The 20,201-nt window shown below is 39.4% G+C and overlaps 1 protein-coding gene across 4 annotated transcripts in view; it reads left to right on the forward strand.

Moving 5' to 3' along the window:
* The window catches only part of Mlf1 (myeloid leukemia factor 1), a 36,222-nt gene that overhangs the window by 15,504 nt on the left and 517 nt on the right, over positions 1–20,201 (forward strand). For 2 of the 4 annotated variants that reach the window (XM_048793938.1, XM_015486944.2), the window contains exons 2-6: positions 9,552–9,699; positions 14,273–14,356; positions 15,663–15,791; positions 17,197–17,356; positions 18,966–19,104. In XM_048793938.1, coding sequence (XP_048649895.1) covers positions 9,552–9,699; positions 14,273–14,356; positions 15,663–15,791; positions 17,197–17,356; positions 18,966–19,104 — 660 coding nt within the window. Of the gene's footprint in view, positions 1–9,551; positions 9,700–13,372; positions 13,415–14,272; positions 14,357–15,662; positions 15,792–17,196; positions 17,357–18,965; positions 19,105–20,201 lie in introns of all 4 variants that reach the window. The other 2 variants (XM_015486943.2, XM_048793937.1) reach the window with 2 other exon arrangements.

Raw genomic sequence — 20,201 nt, forward strand, 5'->3', positions numbered from 1 at the left:
AGATGCCCTTCAATAGACGAATGGATAAAAAAAAATGTGGCATTTATACACAATGGAGTATTACTCTGCATTAAAAAATGACAAAATCATAGAATTTGCAGGGAAATGGATGGCATTAGAGCAGATTATGCTAAGTGAAGCTAGCCAATCCCTAAAAAACAAATGCCAAATGTCTTCTTTGATATAAGGAGAGTAACTATGAACAGAGTAGGGACAAAGAGCATGAGAAGAAGATTAACATTAAACAGGGATGAGAGGTGGGAGGGAAAGGGAGAGAGAAGGGAAATTGCATGGAAATGGAAGGAGACCCTCAGCGTTATACAAAATTACATACAAGAGGAAGTGAGGGGAAAGGGAAAAAAATACAAGGGGGAGAAATGAATTACAGTAGAGGGGGTAGCGAGAGAAGAGAGGAGGGGAGGGGAGGGGAGAGGGGATAGTAGAGGATAGGAAAGGCAGCAGAATACAACAGACACTAGTATGGCAATGTGTAAATCAATGGATGTGTAACTGATGTGATTCTGCAATCTGTATACGGGGTAAAAATGGGAGTTCATAACCCACTTGAATCAAAGTGTGAAATATGATATATCAAGAACTATGTAATGTTTTGAACAACCAACAATAGAAATTAAAAAAAAGAAACAAAATGAGAATACAGATACAACACATTAAAATCTCAGGGCAGTATAAAGGCAGTTTTAAAAGAAAAATTTATAGCACTGAGTTCCTACATTAAAAAAAAATGTCAAATAATCTAACATTACACCCCAAAGCCCTAGGAACGAACAAACAAACTCACACCAAAATCAGTAGATAGGAAATAGATAGGAAATAGTTAAAGTCAGAAGAAAAAAATATGAACGATCAGTAAAAAAAGGGTTAGTTGAATGCATAAGCAAAATTGATAAACCCTTAGCCGATTAATAAAATGAAGACCCAAATTAATAAAATTAGAGATGAAAAAGGAGATATCACAGACACTACTGAAATCCAAAAGATCATTAGAAACTCTTTTGAGAATTTATACTATAATAAGCTAAAAACTCTCAAAGATATCAACAGATTTCTGGAGACATGACAGATTGAACTATGAGGATATAGAAAACTTAATATAAATTGATGAAATTGATGCAACTATTAAAACTACTTATTCCAACAAAGAAAAGCCTAGAACCAGATGGATTCTCAGCTGAGTTTTACCTAACATGCCTTGAAAGATGAGCTATACTAATTAGAAGAAGTAACACTTAAAAAAAAATTTGTAGTTGTAGACAGGCACCATGCCTTTATTTTATTTATTTTTATATTCGGTGCTAAGGTTTGAACCCAGTGCTTCACACATGCTAGGCAAGTGTTCTGCCACTGAGCCACAGCCTCAGCCCCAAGAAGTCAATTAGCAGAACAAGGCTATGCAAAGGGATAGTTCTCAAGTGAATTTTGTTTCTAACGTGGCTCTGAAAGTTTCAGTTAGATCAGTGTTCTTGTGGATTTAACACAATAATCCCAGCTTACAATATAAAAAATTTTCTAAAGAATGTGCTAGAAAATGACCAAAAGCAGAGACATACTGTAGAGATCTGCATAGTTAGAAAAAGGATAAGACAACTCTAGCCTGAGGTGTACCCCATCTCCTCCACGGAGAATGGCTGGAACTCTACTGGAAGACTCAGTCTGGTTCAAAAATCAAGAGCAGAGTTCAGTATAACACAGTCACTGAAAAGTAGAGGAGGGGATCCCAAAAAGGACAGAACCAAGGGTTGTAACTGTGGCTCCAGTAGTAGAGCACTTGCCTAACATGTGTGAGCACTGGTTCAATCCTCAGCACCACATTAAAAAAATAAAGATATAAATTTGCTGAACAGATTAGTAAAAAAAAGAAAGAAAGGAAGGAAAGGGGGAAGGGGAAGGGAAGGGAAGGGAAAAGGGGAAAGGAAAGGAAAGAAAGAACCAGAGAGGGTAAACACCAAATAATATGAATAAAATCTTAAGCTAAACCACCTGCGTATGGAACAGACTCAAAGAGCACTCTGAGTGATTTTTGCTGTCATTTAATACAGAACTTTTAGGGCTAACCAGATTAATTGTCTGCTTAAAATAAAATTCAACACTTATGAAGAACATAACAAAATCTAGGTCTTCTACAAAATAGTAGCCACAATGTATAGGTAAAGTTCAAAATTACTTAGCAAAGAAACAGATAAAAGATATTCTCCATATAAGAAATAATCAATAGAGACTTACCTGAAGTGACTCATATATTAGAATCAACAGACAAGAATTTTAAAGCATTTATTATAATTTTGCTTAATGATGTAAAGGAATATATGCTTGCAATAAGTGAAAAGATACAAAATCTCAGTAAAAGAAGTGAAATTATATACATATAAAATAATTGATACATACACACTAAATAAAAATTGTAGAAGTGAAAATATAAGAAAAAATCCTCTAGATGGGCTAAACAGAAAGGAGATGACAAGAAAAGTCAGTAAACTTGAAGATATGTAGTTAATCTAAATGTGAATTAACCTGAAAGCCAGAAAAAGAAAACTTGGGGTTGGGGAGAACATGATGATCCTTAAGAATCTCTAGCAGAATATTGGAATGTTGTCTAACATTAGATGTTACCGGAGGAGAGAGAATAGGGTATAAAAAGTAGTTGCAATAATAGTGGAAATGACTAGATTAGAGAGTTGAGAAGCTGTAAGAGAACTTGAAACAAGACAAACATAAGGAAACCAGGTGTAGGTCCATTATTCTCAGACTTCTAAAAGGAAGTTATGTAGAAAAAAATCTGGAAAACAATACATCAATTGGATATAGCAGAAAGACATTTTGAAATGTAAGGTATCAGGCACTTTTGATACCTTACCAGAAACAGCAAGATAGCAGAGGGTGAAGTAGTCTTCAAAGTGTGGAATGGAAAAAAAGTCCACTTGCCTCATGAAAATATCTTTCAAGAGGAAATGGTGCCTATAATTCCATCACCTTGGGAGGCTGAGACAGGAGGATCCCAGGTTCCAGGCCAGCCTTAGCAACTCACCCAGATCCTGTCTCAAAACAAAATATAAAGAGGATTGGTGATGCAGCTCAGTAGTAGAGTACCCCTAGGTTCAGTACCAGAAGTAAATAAATAAAATAGAAGAAGAAAAAATGGTGAAATGAATATTTTCAGATAAAAGAAAACCAAGAACTTGTAAAACGCATACCCAGGGGACAGGAATCGTGAAGTCAGCTCTTTAGTGAAGGACATGAAGACAGATGGCAACCTGCATGTTAGTGGAGGAGAAAAGATCCCCAGAGGGTTAAACTTGTGGATAAATGTGGAGTATCTTCAGAGATGTCAGACGATACTGTAGACATTTAATAAGAACCAGAATTCCAGGAATTAAAATTTTATTTTAAATTTAAAAAATAAAAGTGAGGGGCTGTGGATGTGGCTCAAGCGGTAGCGCACTCGCCTGGCATGCATGGGGGGAATGGGTTCAATCCTCAGCACCACATAAAAAATAAAATGAAGATGTTGTGTCCACTGAAAACTAAAAAATAAATATTAAAAAAATCCTCTCTCTCTCTCTCTCAAAAGAAATAATATTAAAATAAATAAATAAATAAAAGTGAGTTCAGAAGCAAGAATGTTCATCACCGAAAAAGTGAATTAGTACACTGGGAAATACTAGAATTTTCCTCCAATATGTAACACAGACTTAAGGGAGCAAGAAAGATTGGTTCTGAGAAGATGTGACAAGGAAGGCGCAGGTAGGCAGTATAGTGCACACCCAAAGGACAGTCTGAAGGTCACTGCTAGGACTGATGAAAGGCTGAAGTCTTTGGGATCCAGATTGAAAAGGTCAATTTCACATTTATAAGGATAGTTGTTGTTTTCTAAATCCACATTTGATCCCATGATTATGTGACTTTAGTATGTTAAAATATATATAAAGAATCACAAGACTCATGTAATAGATTTTTTTTAAAATATGAAAAACAGCCATTGATTTCTCTTAGCATCACTAGATGCAAGAAGATAATTGAGCAGTGTCCTCGGAATACAGAGAGGAGGTTTTGTTGATTTCTATGCCCAGGTAGGCCATTGTTTAACTTTAAAAAATTTAGCTAGGCATGGTGGTGCATGCCTGTAATCTCAGGAGCTTGAGAGGCTGAGGCAGGAGGATCATAAGTTCAAAGCCAGCCTCAGCAACTTAGCAAGGCACTTAGCAACTCAGTGAGACCCTGTCTCTAAACATTTTAAAAGGGCTGGGGATGTGTCTCTGTGGCTGAGTGTCCCTGGATTCAATCCCTGGTACAAAAAAAAAAAAAAATTAGATGATATGAGATTACTATGCTCAGATTACTAATGTTGGAATCCAGGAAGGAGAGAGAATACAAAAGCAACGTCAATTCAGAAGTCAACTGAACTTTGACAGACAAAACTAGCACCCTCCTTTCCCATATTCTTGCAGTGGCATTGTTTTTCCTTTCCCTCACTTGGAGAGAGCACAGAAGGCAGGGAGTGCAGCCACCATCCAGCCCACACCTGAAGTTCTGAACCTGGATGACTTGGAGCAGGATGGCTGCACCTCTAGGAGAACAGACACAGGAAGAAGAAAAGATGGCCAAGGAGCAAGTCAGGGTTGCCACTGTGAGGTTGCAGTTGTTTTGATGCAAAGAGACAAATGTTTAATTATCACTTCATCAGTATTTTTCAATTTCCTGAATTATTTAGAAAGTATTCCAGCCAACGGGAAGTTGAAAACTGGCTTTAGCTCTCCAGAAGTCAGGGCTCTATCTACCCCACTGCCCAACCCAGTACCTTTGACATAGGTAGTCAGTAAATATTTGTTAAATAAAAGGAGGCTGTTTGCATTGAAGTAAGCAAAAACTGAACAAGAGGACTCTGACAAAACAGTTGAATAGGTTCATGGTTCTTCATGTGCAGCCCTTAGAACCTCTGCATTAGGATTGTTCGAATTACTTGCTAAAATGCAAGCTGCTAGGCCATGTTCTAGATATAGCAAATTAAAATCCTGGGTGTCAGTCTCAGCATGTTATTTCATGAAGTGCCTCTAGTGGGTTTCAATGTGTTCAAGTTAAAAGAAATAGTCTTTAGAGGGCAGGGAAAAGAAGATCAAACCCAGAGGAAAAAAGCATATCTTTAGAGGGGACAAAGCTTTTCAACATTTCAATGCCATTTGCACTTAGAAAACATGTGCATGTGTACCTGGGAGAAGATGGGAGCTAGATGTTACCAGCTCCACTTGGCCTCACTGGTTACCCAAGGCTGAGTATCAGTGTTTTGATATCCAGTAACCTATCTGTGACACTCAGAAGCTCTAGAAGCACAAGAAGTTAGAAAAAACAGTCGAAGAAGAACTTCTGTGTTTTATCCATCAAGGCTCAAAACAGTACACTGTTCCCATTGCTGATATTCAAGGAGAAAGAGAAATGACTTTTGGGTTTCCATATCTGGGTGGGCAAGGGAGTCCTTGCAGTTACAGTGCACAGGTGCAGGAAGCAAGAGGTGTTTGTGAAAAACAGGGTAAAGAAGCCACAAGGAAGTAGGAGGCACGTACCAAAGGCACGTGCCAAAGGAAGGAAGAGAAGAGCTCAAAGAGTGTCTGGGAAGGGCAAGAAGGAAGGAAAGAATGGAGAAGGCTTTGCTTGCTAGATTAAAACAAACAGTTCTCATGGTCGTGGATTTCATCAATTCTGCTCACTCTGCTTTTAAGAAACTAATTGTTTAGTAGTCTTAGGATCTCAACTGTCCCCTTGAGTTGTAACAGGAAATAATAGTCACAGATCAAGCCACTTAGTGAGGAGATGATGCCCTGGGGAAGGGTGTTCCTTCAAAAGCTGATGTTTTCAGGGTCTCTTTAGCTCATCCTAACTTGGTATGTTTTTAATATACTGCTCTCTTGGTCACCATCTGTAGATACCCTCTCCAGCCATGTAGATCCCCTCAGTGCCATGTTAGTCTCAAGCTGCATTTTGCAGCATCTCAATCCTCAGATGTCTGAAAACAGTCAGATGGTTGTTCTTAAAATTGCTTAAATGACATTATTTTAGAAACATACCTGGTGAGTGGAGTCATGGGTCCTCTAATGTCGTTCAGATGCTAATTCCTGGAACCTTCGAACGTACATGGGCAAGGAGAACTGTGTTCTCCGAGAGAACTAGGTTGTTAGTTGGCTGACCTTAAAGAGGGGACCCTGGGATTCAGGAGGGCTCACTTGAATCACTGGGATCCTTTAAATGTGTAAGAAGGAGGCAGAAGAGTCAGAGATGTGGGGTTGCTGTACTGCTGACTTCAAAGATGGAGGAAGGGTCCAGAAGCTGAGGAATAGTCTTCAGGAGCTGGAAGAGGTGGGGGAACTGGCCTCCTCTGCCTCCAGAGGTGCTGCAGCCCTGCCACATCTTGACTTAGCCCACTGTGGACTACCATCCTCTGCTGGAAGGAAGATGGTGTGGGGCCACCCATGAGCTGTATTAAGCATTCTCTCTCAGCCTTGAGCCGAGGGGTGTTGGTCTGGCATTGCACTCGGACTGGGCTGCGCAATGCAGGTGGCCTCTACTTTCATTTGGCAAAGAGTCTGCTCTCCTCTGGCTCTGGACCTGGGAATTACCATTGTGGCTAGGTAACTTCATCTTTGCCTTATTTGGTGAAGAACATCCTATCGAAACTCCTTTGTTAATTTCCCTATAAATAAAGGGATTCCAGGTGCATGCTCTCTCCAGTGTGGAAGCTGACCCTTCAGGTCCCACTCTCGATTTGAAAAATTTATATCTGTGCTGTGTGATTTTTCTCTGCCTTCTTAGCTTAATGTTGCAGCCAGCCCATTTAAACCCAGTTTGACTCGTCTGAGCGGGACGAGAGAAGATAATAGGTTTATGACTCTGGAAGTCACTGAATTAATGGCATTTTGTTAGAGCAGCAATAGGAATCTAATAAAATATCGAGTATTATAGCCTTAATTTAAAAATATATAAAAGTCTCATTCTCTGTTAGACTGTTATTGTACCAAGAACTATCCCATTATTCAGTCTTACTGCAAGTCTCTGCTTGACACTCAGGGTGCATAATAAACATTTACCGAATTCTAATCATTTCCTGTAGCAGATGGTCTCCCACCATTTTTTGGGAAAGTGTTTGACCATTCTTCAGTGAAGGATGTGTTTCCTTTGATGCTCACTACCCAAAAAAGCATCTCATATCCATTGCAGTCAATACCTGTGGGTCTTCTCCCTTAGTGACTTTTGATTTAGGGGACAAACTCATTTAAACTGAGTTGGTTTCTCTGGCCCAGTGTTAGTAAGTGGGACGTGGGTTCTGTGGCTTCTTAGGCCTCAGCTGCAGCTGCTCTGGAGCCAGACCACTTGACTGCCTGAGGACTCCACCCTCAACTTTCATGTCCTTGAAGCTTGTGTTGTAATACAGATCATCCCAAAATAGACTTGGCTTGTGGCAAAAATCTATAAAACTACTTATGATACATAAGCCAATCTGTAAACTATTTAGTTTTGTAGATTTGTGTTCAATTTTCTTCTGTCTTTGGATGAAACTAACAAAATCAATAGGATGATGGCAGTTTTAAACATGCTGTATGTGGGATGTGGCGTGTGCTGGGCCCTTTGCTGCTGTAACTTAGAGCAGCTGAAAGCAAGCGTGTATCAGGACACAGCTCGCATTGGTTAAGAACCAGAGCAATTGGGCTGGGTGGCTCTGCCCAGAGCCATCTCAGGAGTCTGCGGCCTTCTTGGGTCTTGATTGGTACAGAAACCACTCCTAAGTGCGAGTCTCATGGCTGTTGGCTGGTCCGGACAAGCTGCCCCTTGGTCCCTTAGGAGGCCTGTCCACAGGCTGCTGGTAGGTGGCAGGGGAGCCAACATGCTGAGTGTGGACACTCACCACGGAGCCAAGGGCTGCTTAATTTCAGAAGCCACACCCCGTCACTTGGGTCCTCTTCGTTAGAAGCACATCAGGGAGTCCAGCCCACATTTAGGGGAGCTGACATCAGGGCACCAGCATCAGGGCGGGGGCCATGGGAGCTGACCTAGTGGCTGACCACCACAGTGCATCAACTTATAACTTTCCCACCTGAAACTAAGTTCAATAACAGGGCTTGTGCAGCATGCCACAAACAGGCCTTCCATTTTAAATGACATGAAGTGAAAACGGAAGCCTTTGAGCTTTCAGACAGGAAATTCAGAACACGCTTGAGGATTACCATGACAGGCACTAGGACTGCGGCTCAGTGGCAGAGCACGTGCCTAACACATGAGGCACTGGGTTCAATCCTCAGCACCACATGAAAATAAAAATAAATAAATGGTTCTTTTTAGTTATACATAACATTGGGATTCATTTTTACTTAATTAAAAAAGCATGGAATATAATTTGCTCTAATTCATTCCCCAGTATTTCCCCATCCCTTCCCCTCTACTCTATTGATCTTTCTGGTATTTACTTAATTTTTAAAATCAGTGTCTGGTGGATGTGCACGATGGTGAGATTCCCTGTGGTAGAGTCATATATGTACATATAGGAAAGTCAGTTCAGGTTCATTCCGCTGTTCTTCCCTTACCACCCCCGCCCATCTCCTTCATCTAGACCACTGATCTATCTTCTATTTTGATGGATTCTCTACCTTTTCCCCAACCCCATTAAATCTTAATAGTGTTTCTCAAACTTTTTGAGATTACAAACTAACCCACAAGTTGTTTGGCAGAAAGATCAAAAGAACCACCACCAACAACAAAAAAGATGTAGCAGAAGGCTGAGACTGTAGCTCAGTGCTTGCCTAGCATGGGTTGAGGCACTGGGTTTGATCCTCAACACCACATAAAAAAATAAAGTTATAAAAAATACATATATTAAAAAATACTCATTTAAAAAAAAAAGATATAGAGAGACTTTAGCTGTGTGATGATTCTCATGTCTAAGCTCTTAGAACAGAACTCAGCCTTGGATTGTCTGTAGCTTTGTCTGTTACAACATGGCATCTTCATAGTGTTCCCAACATAACAGTGGCTCTCAATGCTCATATTTCATAAATAAGAGTTAAATATAGGCCAATCTTCCTTATTACTCCTCATTAGAATCTAAACTGCTGATTGCCAAGGTGGCCCCTGCCTGGCAGCAATATTTTTCAGGTTTCTGGTTTTGCCATTCTCTCAGTTTTCTTGCCTTTTTTTTTTTTTTTTGTCCTCTCTCCCTGAAGTATGTTACTTCATATTTACTGTTTTTATACAGAAGGAGATAAATAAGGGACCAGTGGATTGGTGACTTTTTATGGAATAAATGAAGGTGTAATTATGTTAATATAATAAGTGAATTATATAATTATGTTAATGTATTAAGTGAATTATAGTAGGTAACAGTAGAAGAACAGGTTTGCATAAATTGTATTGATAAGTGTAAGTTTTTTAATGAAATAATTCTACTTTTTTTTTTCCCCTTTAACAAGCATATTAGCCCCAAATAATTCTTTGTAGTATTTAGCCCACTTGTTATTTAAATCCCAAGTCTTACCTCTTCTCTGTCTTTTCAGTGATTCTTTTCATGCACACCGAGAAAATATGCGGCAGATGATGAGGAGTTTCTCTGTTCCATTTGGGAGAGACATGCTCAATGTCTCTGAGTGTGGAGGGAGAGCTTGCGGCCACCGGGGATGGGACGACAACGAAGACTCCTTTACTGTGAGTTCCTTGCACTGGCTATGGGAAGTGTTGAGGCCATGTGTCTGGCACAGCTGCCAACTGCAGGGGCCCACCATGCCATCAGAGCCTCAAGGACCACAGGGTTGTGGTCATAAGCCAGAGTTGAACTTCTTACTTTTCATAGACATATTTCTCACCTCAAAACCTCCTCCTATGTCTTAAATTAGAGCAAACCAGGAAAATTTCCTCCATATACTCTATAAAAAATCTTTTGACACATGGTGAAACCTGTAGTATAAGTTTTATCTTATTGGACCAGGGAACAGTGACCTTCTGCAGGATGCCTGTTCTACAGGGCATGGTTAGCCTTCAGCCACATCTCGGAAACCTTGCCCAACGCAGCATGTTCCCACGTCTCATCTGTGAGTAGGGCTGAAGGCTAAAACATCCTCTGCTCAAAAAGTTCAAGGACATTCATGGCTTCACTGTTTTCTCTTTTGCTGATTCTGCTTCTGTTGTATTTTCAGCCTTGGGAATGGCAGTTCTAGAGTAACAAATCCATAAGGGATTCTCTGCTGTTACAGTGTGGATCTCTGAAACTCAAGGAACATTGAATTGGCTAATGGGAAACCTCCAGAATCTTCCAGAAAAACATTTTTTTTATTTTCTCTTTGCAGTAAGCTTATGTAGAGCAAAATATTTTAGACAGTCCTAAGAACATTACATTTGCCACTTAAAATGAAAATAGCCTTTACATTCTCTTTCATCAATATTATTGCCAAGCAACAACTCACAAATTTATTTTCTTTTATTTAGTGAGTGGTATTATCATTATATATATAAAACATATATGACACATTATATATATAAGCATATATGACTATATATATATATAATATATATATATTAGTGCTAGTCAGTTTACTTAAAAGTTTAACATCAGAGGAAAAATTTTCTAAGAGGACATAAAAATGAATTATGGACATGAAAAATCATCAGAGCATTAAACGATTTTTTTATGCCTGCTCTAACCATGGCAAGGAATAAATAGGCTACATATAGCACTTTATATTTATGTGCATAAACTGGCTACTTGCAGTTTTTGTTCAGGAAGCAGGAGGTGGCAGTTTCATTGCCCTGCTTTGTAAGCATAGAGAGGTGACCTGTCTAATTCAGTTGAGATTTCCTGTTGAAGACAGGAAATTTCCTGTTGAAACTATGGCTCTGCTGGTCATCCATTGAAAGCAGAGGTGAGCATTTCTTTCCTGGACATTGTGCTTAAAGCACTGAATGTTTAATAGGAAGTAGAGTCAGAAATATATAATCAAGTAGAAAAATTTTGTGAAACTACAGTTTATGAGTTTTATAATTTAGCCTATTATCATTTTACCATGTTTCATAGTTCATGTTACATTTGCCTTGAGAAAGTGGCTTTAAGTCAAGAAAAAACAGCAAAGGTATATGATTGCATAATTGTGATGATCAAATAATAAAAGTCAAGTGGAAAAAGGAGAGTCAAGATCAATATTTGAATAAAAACTAAAATAACCGCTCCCTTATTCTCATAGTTGGGCTAACATAACAAAATCCTTTGAACTGGGCAGCTTACAAACAATAGAAATTTACTTCTCACAGTTCCCAAGACTGGGAATTGCGGGATCGAGGTGTGAGCAGAATCTCTGATGAGCAAGCACTCTGCTTCGTAGACACAGTGGAAGATTGGCAAACCCTCAGGCCTCTTCTGTAAATCTCCATTCTCCTTCTCAATGGCAGCGTTGTGAATGTGCACGGTGCAGTATGGCAGCCCCTAGCCTCACATCTCCTGACCACTTGAAATGTGCCTCGTGTTCAAGCAGAATCAAAATTAAATAAAGGGGGCTGGGGTTGTGGCTCAGTGGTAGAGCACTCGCCTAGCACATGCAAGGCCCTGGGTTCGATCCTCAGCACCACATTAATTAATTAATTAATTAAATGTGTCCAACTACAACTAAAAAATAAATATTAAACAAAATTAGATAAAGGGGTGGTATCAAACTAAAAAGCCTTCTGTATAGCAAAGCCAACAAGTAACAAAGTGGTGAGAGAGCCCAGAGAATGGAAGAAAATATTTGCAAACCATATATTTGAAAAAAAAAATTAAAATATATAAGGAACTCAAACAACTCAGTAGCAAGAAAACAAATAACCCTAATTAAAAATGGACAAAGGATCCGAACAGACATTTCTGAAAAGAAGACAGGCAGGGCTGGGTTTTGTAGCTCAGTGGAAGAGCACTTTCCTAGTATGTGTGAGGCACTGGGTTTAATTTTCTGGCACTACATTAATACAATAAAGGTCCATTGACAACTAAAAAATATTAAAAAAAGAAGATAGGCAAATGACCAATAGGTACATGAAGAAATTTTCAGCACCGTTAATAATTAGAGAAGTACAAATTAAAACCACAATGAGCCAGGTGTGGTTGGCACATGCCTGTAATCCCATCAGCTCAGGAGGCTGAGGCAGGAGGATCATGAGTTCAAGGCCAGCTTCAGCAATTTAGGTAGGCCCTAAGCAACTCAGCTAGACCCCTGTCTCTAAATCAAAACAAGAGCTGGGGTTGTGACTCAGTGGTTGAGTGTTTCTGTGTTCAATCCTCAGTACCAAAAAAAAAAAAAAAAAGAAAGAAAGAAAGAAAAACAACCACAGTGAGAGAGTGCCTCATCTAATAGAATGGTTTTTTAAAAAGATGAAAGATAAGGCTGGGTTTGTGGCTCAGTGGCAGAGCACTTGCCTTGAACTTGTAAGGCACTGGGTTTGATCTTCAATATCACATGAAAATAAGTAAACAAAATATATTGTGTCCATGTATAACTAAAAAAGTATTTAAAAGAAAAAAGATGAAAGATAGTTAATGTTGAAGAGGATGCAGAGAAAAGGGAATGCTTGTTGGTGGGAATGTAATTACTACAGAAAATGGGGTGGAGCATCCTCAAAAAACTAAAAAGAGAGCCCCCATGTGACTCAATGATCCCACTTCTGAGTATCCAGAGGAAATGAAATCAGGTGTCTAGGAGATGTCTGCACTGTGTGTTTGTTGTAGCATTATGCACAGTAGCCAAGAGAAGGAAAGGATTGTCTGTCAACAGGTCCATGCATAAAGAAAATGTGGTGTATATACACAATGGAATATAATTCAGCCTTCAGAAAGAGGGGAAATCCTGTCATTTGTGAGAACATGGGTGAATCTGGAGGACATTATGCTAAATGAAAGAAACTAGACCCAGGAAACAAATAACCACCCGATCTCACTGGTAATTGGTTACAGGCAAAATTAACAGATCTTTATTTAAAAGTATAGAATAATTGAGCAAAGGAAAGATAACTTAATCATAATTATTATACCTTATGTTTTAATTAAGTCTGGTATAAAGTTGCATTTCCTTTGAGAAATGTGTACCTTAATCTATAGCACATAAATTTTCTTTCAACTGCCCTACCATAGAGTAGTCATACTTCAAGTGACATATGGCCTCTCTGTTTGTCCGCCAGGCTCCTGTCGGGCTCTGTGATGAATATGACAGACAATTTAGAAATACATTTGAGTCTTTTTTATTAAAAGTTTCTGTAATATTTGCAGCTGTGAGTAATGTGGTTGTTTAGTGTGTTTTTATATTTTTCAGGGACTACTATAAATATCATAACCAAAATTAATATGACATTATCTTTCTAGGCAAGGAGTTTTCTCATGCCTTTCGGCAGTTTTGGTGGTTTGGTTCGTATCATGAGACATAAATCATTTTAGCAATTTTTTTGACAAATATTTATTTTTCATGAACTTAGACTGAATTGGCATGCATCTCACTACTAATGCTTTTTCATAATGCTTTTTAGTATTTGTACTGAAACCTTTCCTTTCAAATTTTAAATTTGTCATAGTGTTTAGGCATGTGTCACATAAAAATACATAAAGTCAGTCTTTGGAAATAAAATATAGATTTTGATAGACTTAAGATTCACTTGCTTTGGCTCCTCACTTGTGTTGGAGAGTCGCAGGTCTTGACATGCTTGTGGTGACTTTCTAGAAGATGGGGAAGGTGTTTGGAAGAGCTCAGATTGGCTACCCTCTTTAGGAGTTTGTGGCCAGCATGTCCAAGCTGCTTTTTCTTGCCCAGGCACACATATGGATGCTCTGCCTTTGTCATTTCTCCATGCCTGATTCTTTGGGCTTTGGTTCTGAGTCTGTTGCTAGTTTCCAGCATACCTAAAAGCATTCCAAGGAGTAGCATAGAGTACCTCAAATGTGGAACGTTTGTATCTGTTTTCTCTTGAAAAGTGTTTTTTATTCCTTTGTGCTAGATTTGAGCCATCATGGCACATATGACCTCTGTGAGCATGTATATAGCATTACAGTTCCCTAATCATTTACCATTGTTTGGCATTTTTGCATATGCTTTAATTGCTTCCTTAACAAACCGCTCTCATTTTATAGTTTTAAAATTATTTTTGCCTGATTGCTGCGTGAGATCCCATTAAGTGAACTGGGGAGAAGTTTTTCAGCTATTTGGGGAAGATTGGTTTGCTGTTTTGTGTGGTACTTGGGGTGAATAACATGCTTCCTGATGTCCTGCAGCACGCCGATGGCAACCCTTTCCAGGCAATGAACCGAATGATGCAAAATATGGGAAACAATATGCAGGAGTTACAAAGAAATTTTGTAAGTACTAAAAATAGTGATAAGAACATGGTTTCAGTCATCGGCACCCTATATTAGAGTGGCTGTTTATTTATCTAGTACCAGGGATTGAACACGGAGTGCTGTACCACTGAGACACTTTCCACTCTCCTTACTTTTTATTTCAAGACAGGGTCTAAGTTGCTGAGGCTGCCTTTGAACTTATAGTCTTCATAGTAGCTTTTAAACATTTTTAACTCTTAGTCTGCAGTAGCCAAAAATATCTTACATGATTAATCCATACACAGTACTTATATACTTTATAAATATACCTGAAACAAAAGTTTCATGAGGGCTAGGGTTGTAGGTCAGTGGTAGAGTGCTCGCCTCACATGTGGAAGACACTGCGTTTGATCCTTAGCACTGCGTAAAAATAAAATAAAGGTATTGTGTCCATCTACAACTAAAAAGAAAATTTTAAAAAGTTTCATGAGAAAATGATCATAATATTCATAGTGTGTATTGATATTTTCCATTTTATTCCATGTTTTAAAATTCCTGGTCATATTCCACTAAATTTATTTCACAACCTACAAGTGGGAAAAGTAACATTAGATAACGTTCATAATTAAAAAAAATCAACCTCTAAACATTATTCTGCTGAGTAACTAATATAATTAAACCTTTTATTTGAATTTATTTGTCTTATTTATAACCTGTCTACTTAAAAGTATCCATAGCATCTAAGAAATGAACTTGTTGTATTAAAAAACTGAGAACAGAAACTTCAGGCTTGATTTTAGGGGCTGGAGTCGGGCAGTCCAGGTGCTCATAAACCTGTTCGAGGGCACCTGCCCTTCTCCCATATATTATGTGGAAAAGAAGTAACTCCTTCTGAAGAAGACTTGAGGCACACGATCTTTGGGTTGTTTCAGGGTGCCCTGGAGCCAGGCATCATCAGTCCTTTCCTAGAGTCTCACACTGGTACCCATGCAGGGCGTCAAACTTCCTGGCCTATGTATGGTTGCCCATGTGGGCAGGAGTGCATGGAGGGTCAGCCACTGACTGGGATGTGTTTCGAGCTTCAAGGGCACAGCATCTTTACTTAAATCTGAGCTGGAGAGACCCAAAGACTCAAGTGGACCACTTGTTCTTTGCAAGGAGAAAGGGAACTGGTATCAAAAAGTGAAGGATGTTAGGACCCCTGGGTGCCCTCTGGATAAACCATATTGGTATTGTAGAAACCTTGGTAGAGTTGAGAGCTAGTCTTGTTACTTATTTGGACCCTTTGGCATTAATTCTTTCAATTTCACTAGACTCTGAATTTAATATTTCTTTTTGCCTCTAGGGTCAGCTTTCAGTGGATCCAAATGGACATTCATTTTGTTCTTCTTCAGTGATGACATACTCCAAAGTAGGAGATGAGCCTCCCAAGGTTTTCCAGGCCTCCACTCAGACCCGTATGGCTCCGGGAGGAGTATGTATTGACTCGCCTTCTCAGAGCTGTGTGCAGTGGGCTTGCGGGCTGGGGCTGTGGTGGCACTGGGAGCCAGTGCAGCTCGGCTGCATTCAGTTATTGGTGCTTTGTTGGCGCCCCATGATGGTGACTCCCTTCTCCTGAGTGTCTGCTGATGTTTATTACCTTTGCATATTGATGAGGGACACTAAAAGAAGCCTTTGTGTCATGAATTACCTACTTTCAGTTTATTTGAAGTAAACGAATTTAACTAATGAAATATTTTAAGTTACAGAAAGGACATAAGATGGTTACCTTATTCCTGCCACCCCACTTAGTCAAACCACAATGTTTCTCTCATTTGCCTCAAGTTGTCTAAGTAAAGCTTCCAATGTAGTCCTCCAGAGGTTCCTTTCCTCTTTCTTCCTCCAAGAGATATCTGTTTTCTGGCTTGTCATTCACATAGGTGTTTTACAATTTTCTTATTTATGGAGGCATCATAGAATACAATGGGTTATTTTTTCAGGTTCCTGTACTTCCTGCATGTGGCATCATCGCTACATGTGTGCTCTGCAGCTTCTGAGGTTATTAAGTTGATACCCGTAGCCTTGCTTTTTAAATTTCAACTTCTGTGTGTTCCTTATCTTAGAAATGACCATGTTGCTATCCCACAGTGACCAAAACTGTTGGCTTCTACAAACTTTGGCATGGGAATTCCCATTTCTTTGTGTCCTTATTGGTACTGGTAATAAAACTTGAGGTTCACCAGACTCTACTGGAAGTGAGGTGATTCATTCTGTAGTTCTTACACACACCCCGCCCTTTTGTGCTGCCCTTGCTGGGTTCAGCATATGCTTTGTGCACATTTGGTCTTCAATTGCTGAAAGCAGCAACATCTTCAATGTTAACAGTAGAATCGTGGCTGTCTCACAGCAATCATGTTGCTGTCACTGGCTGTCATAAATAGTGTGCTGACCCTTCCATAGAGCTGAGAGCATCATCACCATGAGATTCAAGCCTGTCAGCCCGCCTGGGGAGTGAGTAGCAGCCTTATTTAGGTGGGCAGTGAACTAACTTCTGTTATACTGCCAAAGATTAGGCCCTTGAAGGCATTGTACTTACATAATTGGAGCATCCTCTGTTTCAACATTTGGTTACAGTTTGGAAAAAGGTTAAATTGCATTGGTTCTGACTGTTCTGGGGTCTTCATTTTCAGCAGTTCAGGAAATATCAGAAACCAGATGCCAGTTTTATTGCCCCCCTGGTGGGAGGGCCAGAACTGAGTGGTTACTGGGAACTTCTGGAGTATGACTCTGTGGCCCCATCTCCATAAGCTATGTGCCTCTGGAGATTTATGTCAAAGCCGTCTCTTCTGTATTTATTTAAGTAATAACAAAATCACTTTTTTCCCCCTCATTTTTTGCAGATAAAGGAAACCAGGAGAGCAATGAGAGATACTGACAGGGGACTAGAAAAGATGGCTGTTGGCCATCATATCCAGGACCGGGCTCACGTCATCAAAAAGTGCAAGAACACCAAGACTGGGGATGAAGAGGTCAACCAGGAGTTCTTCAACATGTGCGAGAGTGAGTGGCCAGGCCGCCTCCGCCTCCCACAGGGAAGCAGCGCTGCATGTGCAGACTTGGCTTTCTCTGAACAGCACATCCTGAGCTGTGCTTCATGACCAATGTGGAGCGAATACAATAGGACTGTGTCTCAGCCGTCAACGGCACATCTCTTTTACAGGGATTCTTGGCAATGCGGAGTCTCATTTATTTTTCTTGTCTTATAAAATGGACTTTTTGAATTATGTTTTAATAATATCAGTAGGCAAAACTAGTTTTTAGATATGTTTTATTATCAAGGAAATACATTTGAAAAGGATGACGTAAAAATAAAAATCATCTACAACCCAACCCCATATAAGTGTCAGCTATGCTTTAATGAATTCCTTCCAGCAATTTTGTGTACACAAATGCACACACATTTTTCAGGTTACATTTTACCACCTAGCTTATGTGTGTGTATCTGAACTCACCCACCCATCGTGTTTTTTTTCAAAAAACATCTCCGTAGTTACCTAAGTGTTAATCACAAATTCACCATCATTTACTTAAACCATTCTGCATTTTGAGCAGTTAGATCTAAAGATTTCAATTCCTGGTATATGCCATATAAAATATTATGCATATATATGAAGTAGATATTTTCATTTTCTTGATTTTATATTCATTCTTCAGTGCATTTAAGCCTTTCCAGTATCCTACCCTTTCTTATTAAAGTTTTTATTATATTTAAATGTATTAGCAATCTTAATAAACAAATTTTGATTTTGGGGGGGGCGGTACTGGGGATTGAACTTAGGGCACTTAACCACTGAACCACATCCCCAGCCCTATATTGTCTTTAATTTAGAGACAGGGTCTTATTGAGTTGCTTAACACCTAGCTTTTCTGCTGAAATTGGCTTTAAACTCGCAGTCCTCCTGCCTCAGCCTCCTGAACCACTGGGATTACAGGCCTGCACCACTGTGCCCCACTGTGCCCGGCTAACAAATTTTAATTTTATTTTAGTCAATATTAATAATCCAGCTTTTGCATTTTAAATGTGAAACTACTTAAACTTAATTGTATTCATCTCCTATTTTCAGAAAGTATTCTGAATGTTTTATAGTATAGGGTTTAAATAATTAAGTCATTTTAGAAAAAATTCTTTTGAGATAGTTTGATAAAGCCATTATTATGCAATAAGAGGGAAGCCTCCATATCTTGACCTTTTTGAAATTGTAATCTTTGTAATTTTACCATTTAAATACACAGAGAATTTCACATAATCAACATGCTGGAGAAACTATAGTTCAGGAAAACACTACCCTGGAAGAACAGGAGCTGTGGCCTCTGCTGGAGGTTGTGGAGACTGGGTCACCTGCTCACACCAGAAGCTAAGAGCCAAGGGAGGAGCCTCTTAGGGGAAGGACAGCAGAGCAGAGAGGCCCTTGGATAGGAAGATGATAAACAGAAAGTTACCCCAGAGGCGGCAGGCCAGGGCTGGATGTCCAGGGAAGCCAGCCTTCAGCTAAGGGGAGAGGGCGGGGACTCCCTGACTGAGGCCACATACCTGGCGCAGCCCTGGCCTCCTGGAGCCCACTGCCCCTGCTGCACACAAGTACTGTCCTGTGCTCTGGTTTCAATGCAGGTGATGCACATGCCTTTGATGATGAGTGGCAAACTGAGGTCCTGAAGTACAACCCTGGGGGGCGGCCACGCAAAGTGGAGAACACCAGGATGCGCAGCGTCGGTCACGAGAATGCAGGACCCCAGGAGGTGAAAAGAAGGTAAAGGCCATTTTCCCAGTGCATTTTTAAGGGAAAGTTAGGCAGCTGTACCTCTTACCAGAAAGTTCTGACATCCAAGTTGTATGCACGGTATTGTTCCTAAAATATGTAAAAATTTCACATTATGTCTGAGTTTTCATTACAAATTTAACTTTGTATTTAAAAAACCTACTGTTTTAGCATTGTATGGTTAGTAATTCACCAGCAATCTACACTTCAGAAGACAGAGGCCAAAATCCTCCTAAGGAAAATTGATATACTATAATGCAGTTCTTCTTGCAAAATGAATTCTAATCTAGATGTGGATAAAGTCCTATATGTCACAGGAGCTAAAGATATTTGCATCTAGAGGGATGATAAAAGGAGAGGGAGAGCTATTTTAGGGAAGATTAACTTCCCTAAAAGTTCAAAATTTAGTATTTATGGTAAATGAATTTTTAGAGACGTATAATATGTAATGACAGTATATGAAATACCACATTTTATGTGTATTAGATAATTTGGAAGAATGTTGCAAAAAATTTAGCCTTTCTTTGAATTATCCTTTGGAATAGCTGGGAAAAAATTATCCTTTGTGAAACCAGCACCATACTTTGCCACTGTCTTCTGACATCTGTGCTTGAGTGATGTTAATAAAGATTTAAATAATTTATCTCAAATTTCATAAAGCATATATTAAAAGTTATAGGTTTTAGTACATATTCTGGAGTTACCATGGAAGTTGGTTCTCTGGAGGAAACTGAAATGATACCCAATTCCTAGTTGAAATTACCCTGTAGAGAGCACGGCCTCCCCAGGCCTTCAAGCAGAACCCTGTTGAGGGCTGTGTAGAAGGCAGAGGTTTCCTATGCCACAGGACAAGTGGTGTCCAGCCAACCAGAACCTTGTGCAGAATGTCAGGTGCCAGACCTCGTAAAGTACTTGCTCAGGAATTCAGAGCACTAGTATTTTCTATTAAATGCTTAAATACTTGCTCTCATCTTAATTTTAGATAATATCTGTCCCACTTTAAAATTTGATGGTTAAAAATCGAGTAGTGCTAAGTTTGAATATGAAATCCAGGTCCCAATTAGAGAAGATATACTCTTTATGGATGA

This window comes from Marmota marmota, unplaced genomic scaffold (genome assembly GCF_001458135.2).
Source record: "Marmota marmota marmota unplaced genomic scaffold, marMar, whole genome shotgun sequence".
Taxonomy (NCBI): Eukaryota; Metazoa; Chordata; class Mammalia; order Rodentia; family Sciuridae; genus Marmota; species Marmota marmota.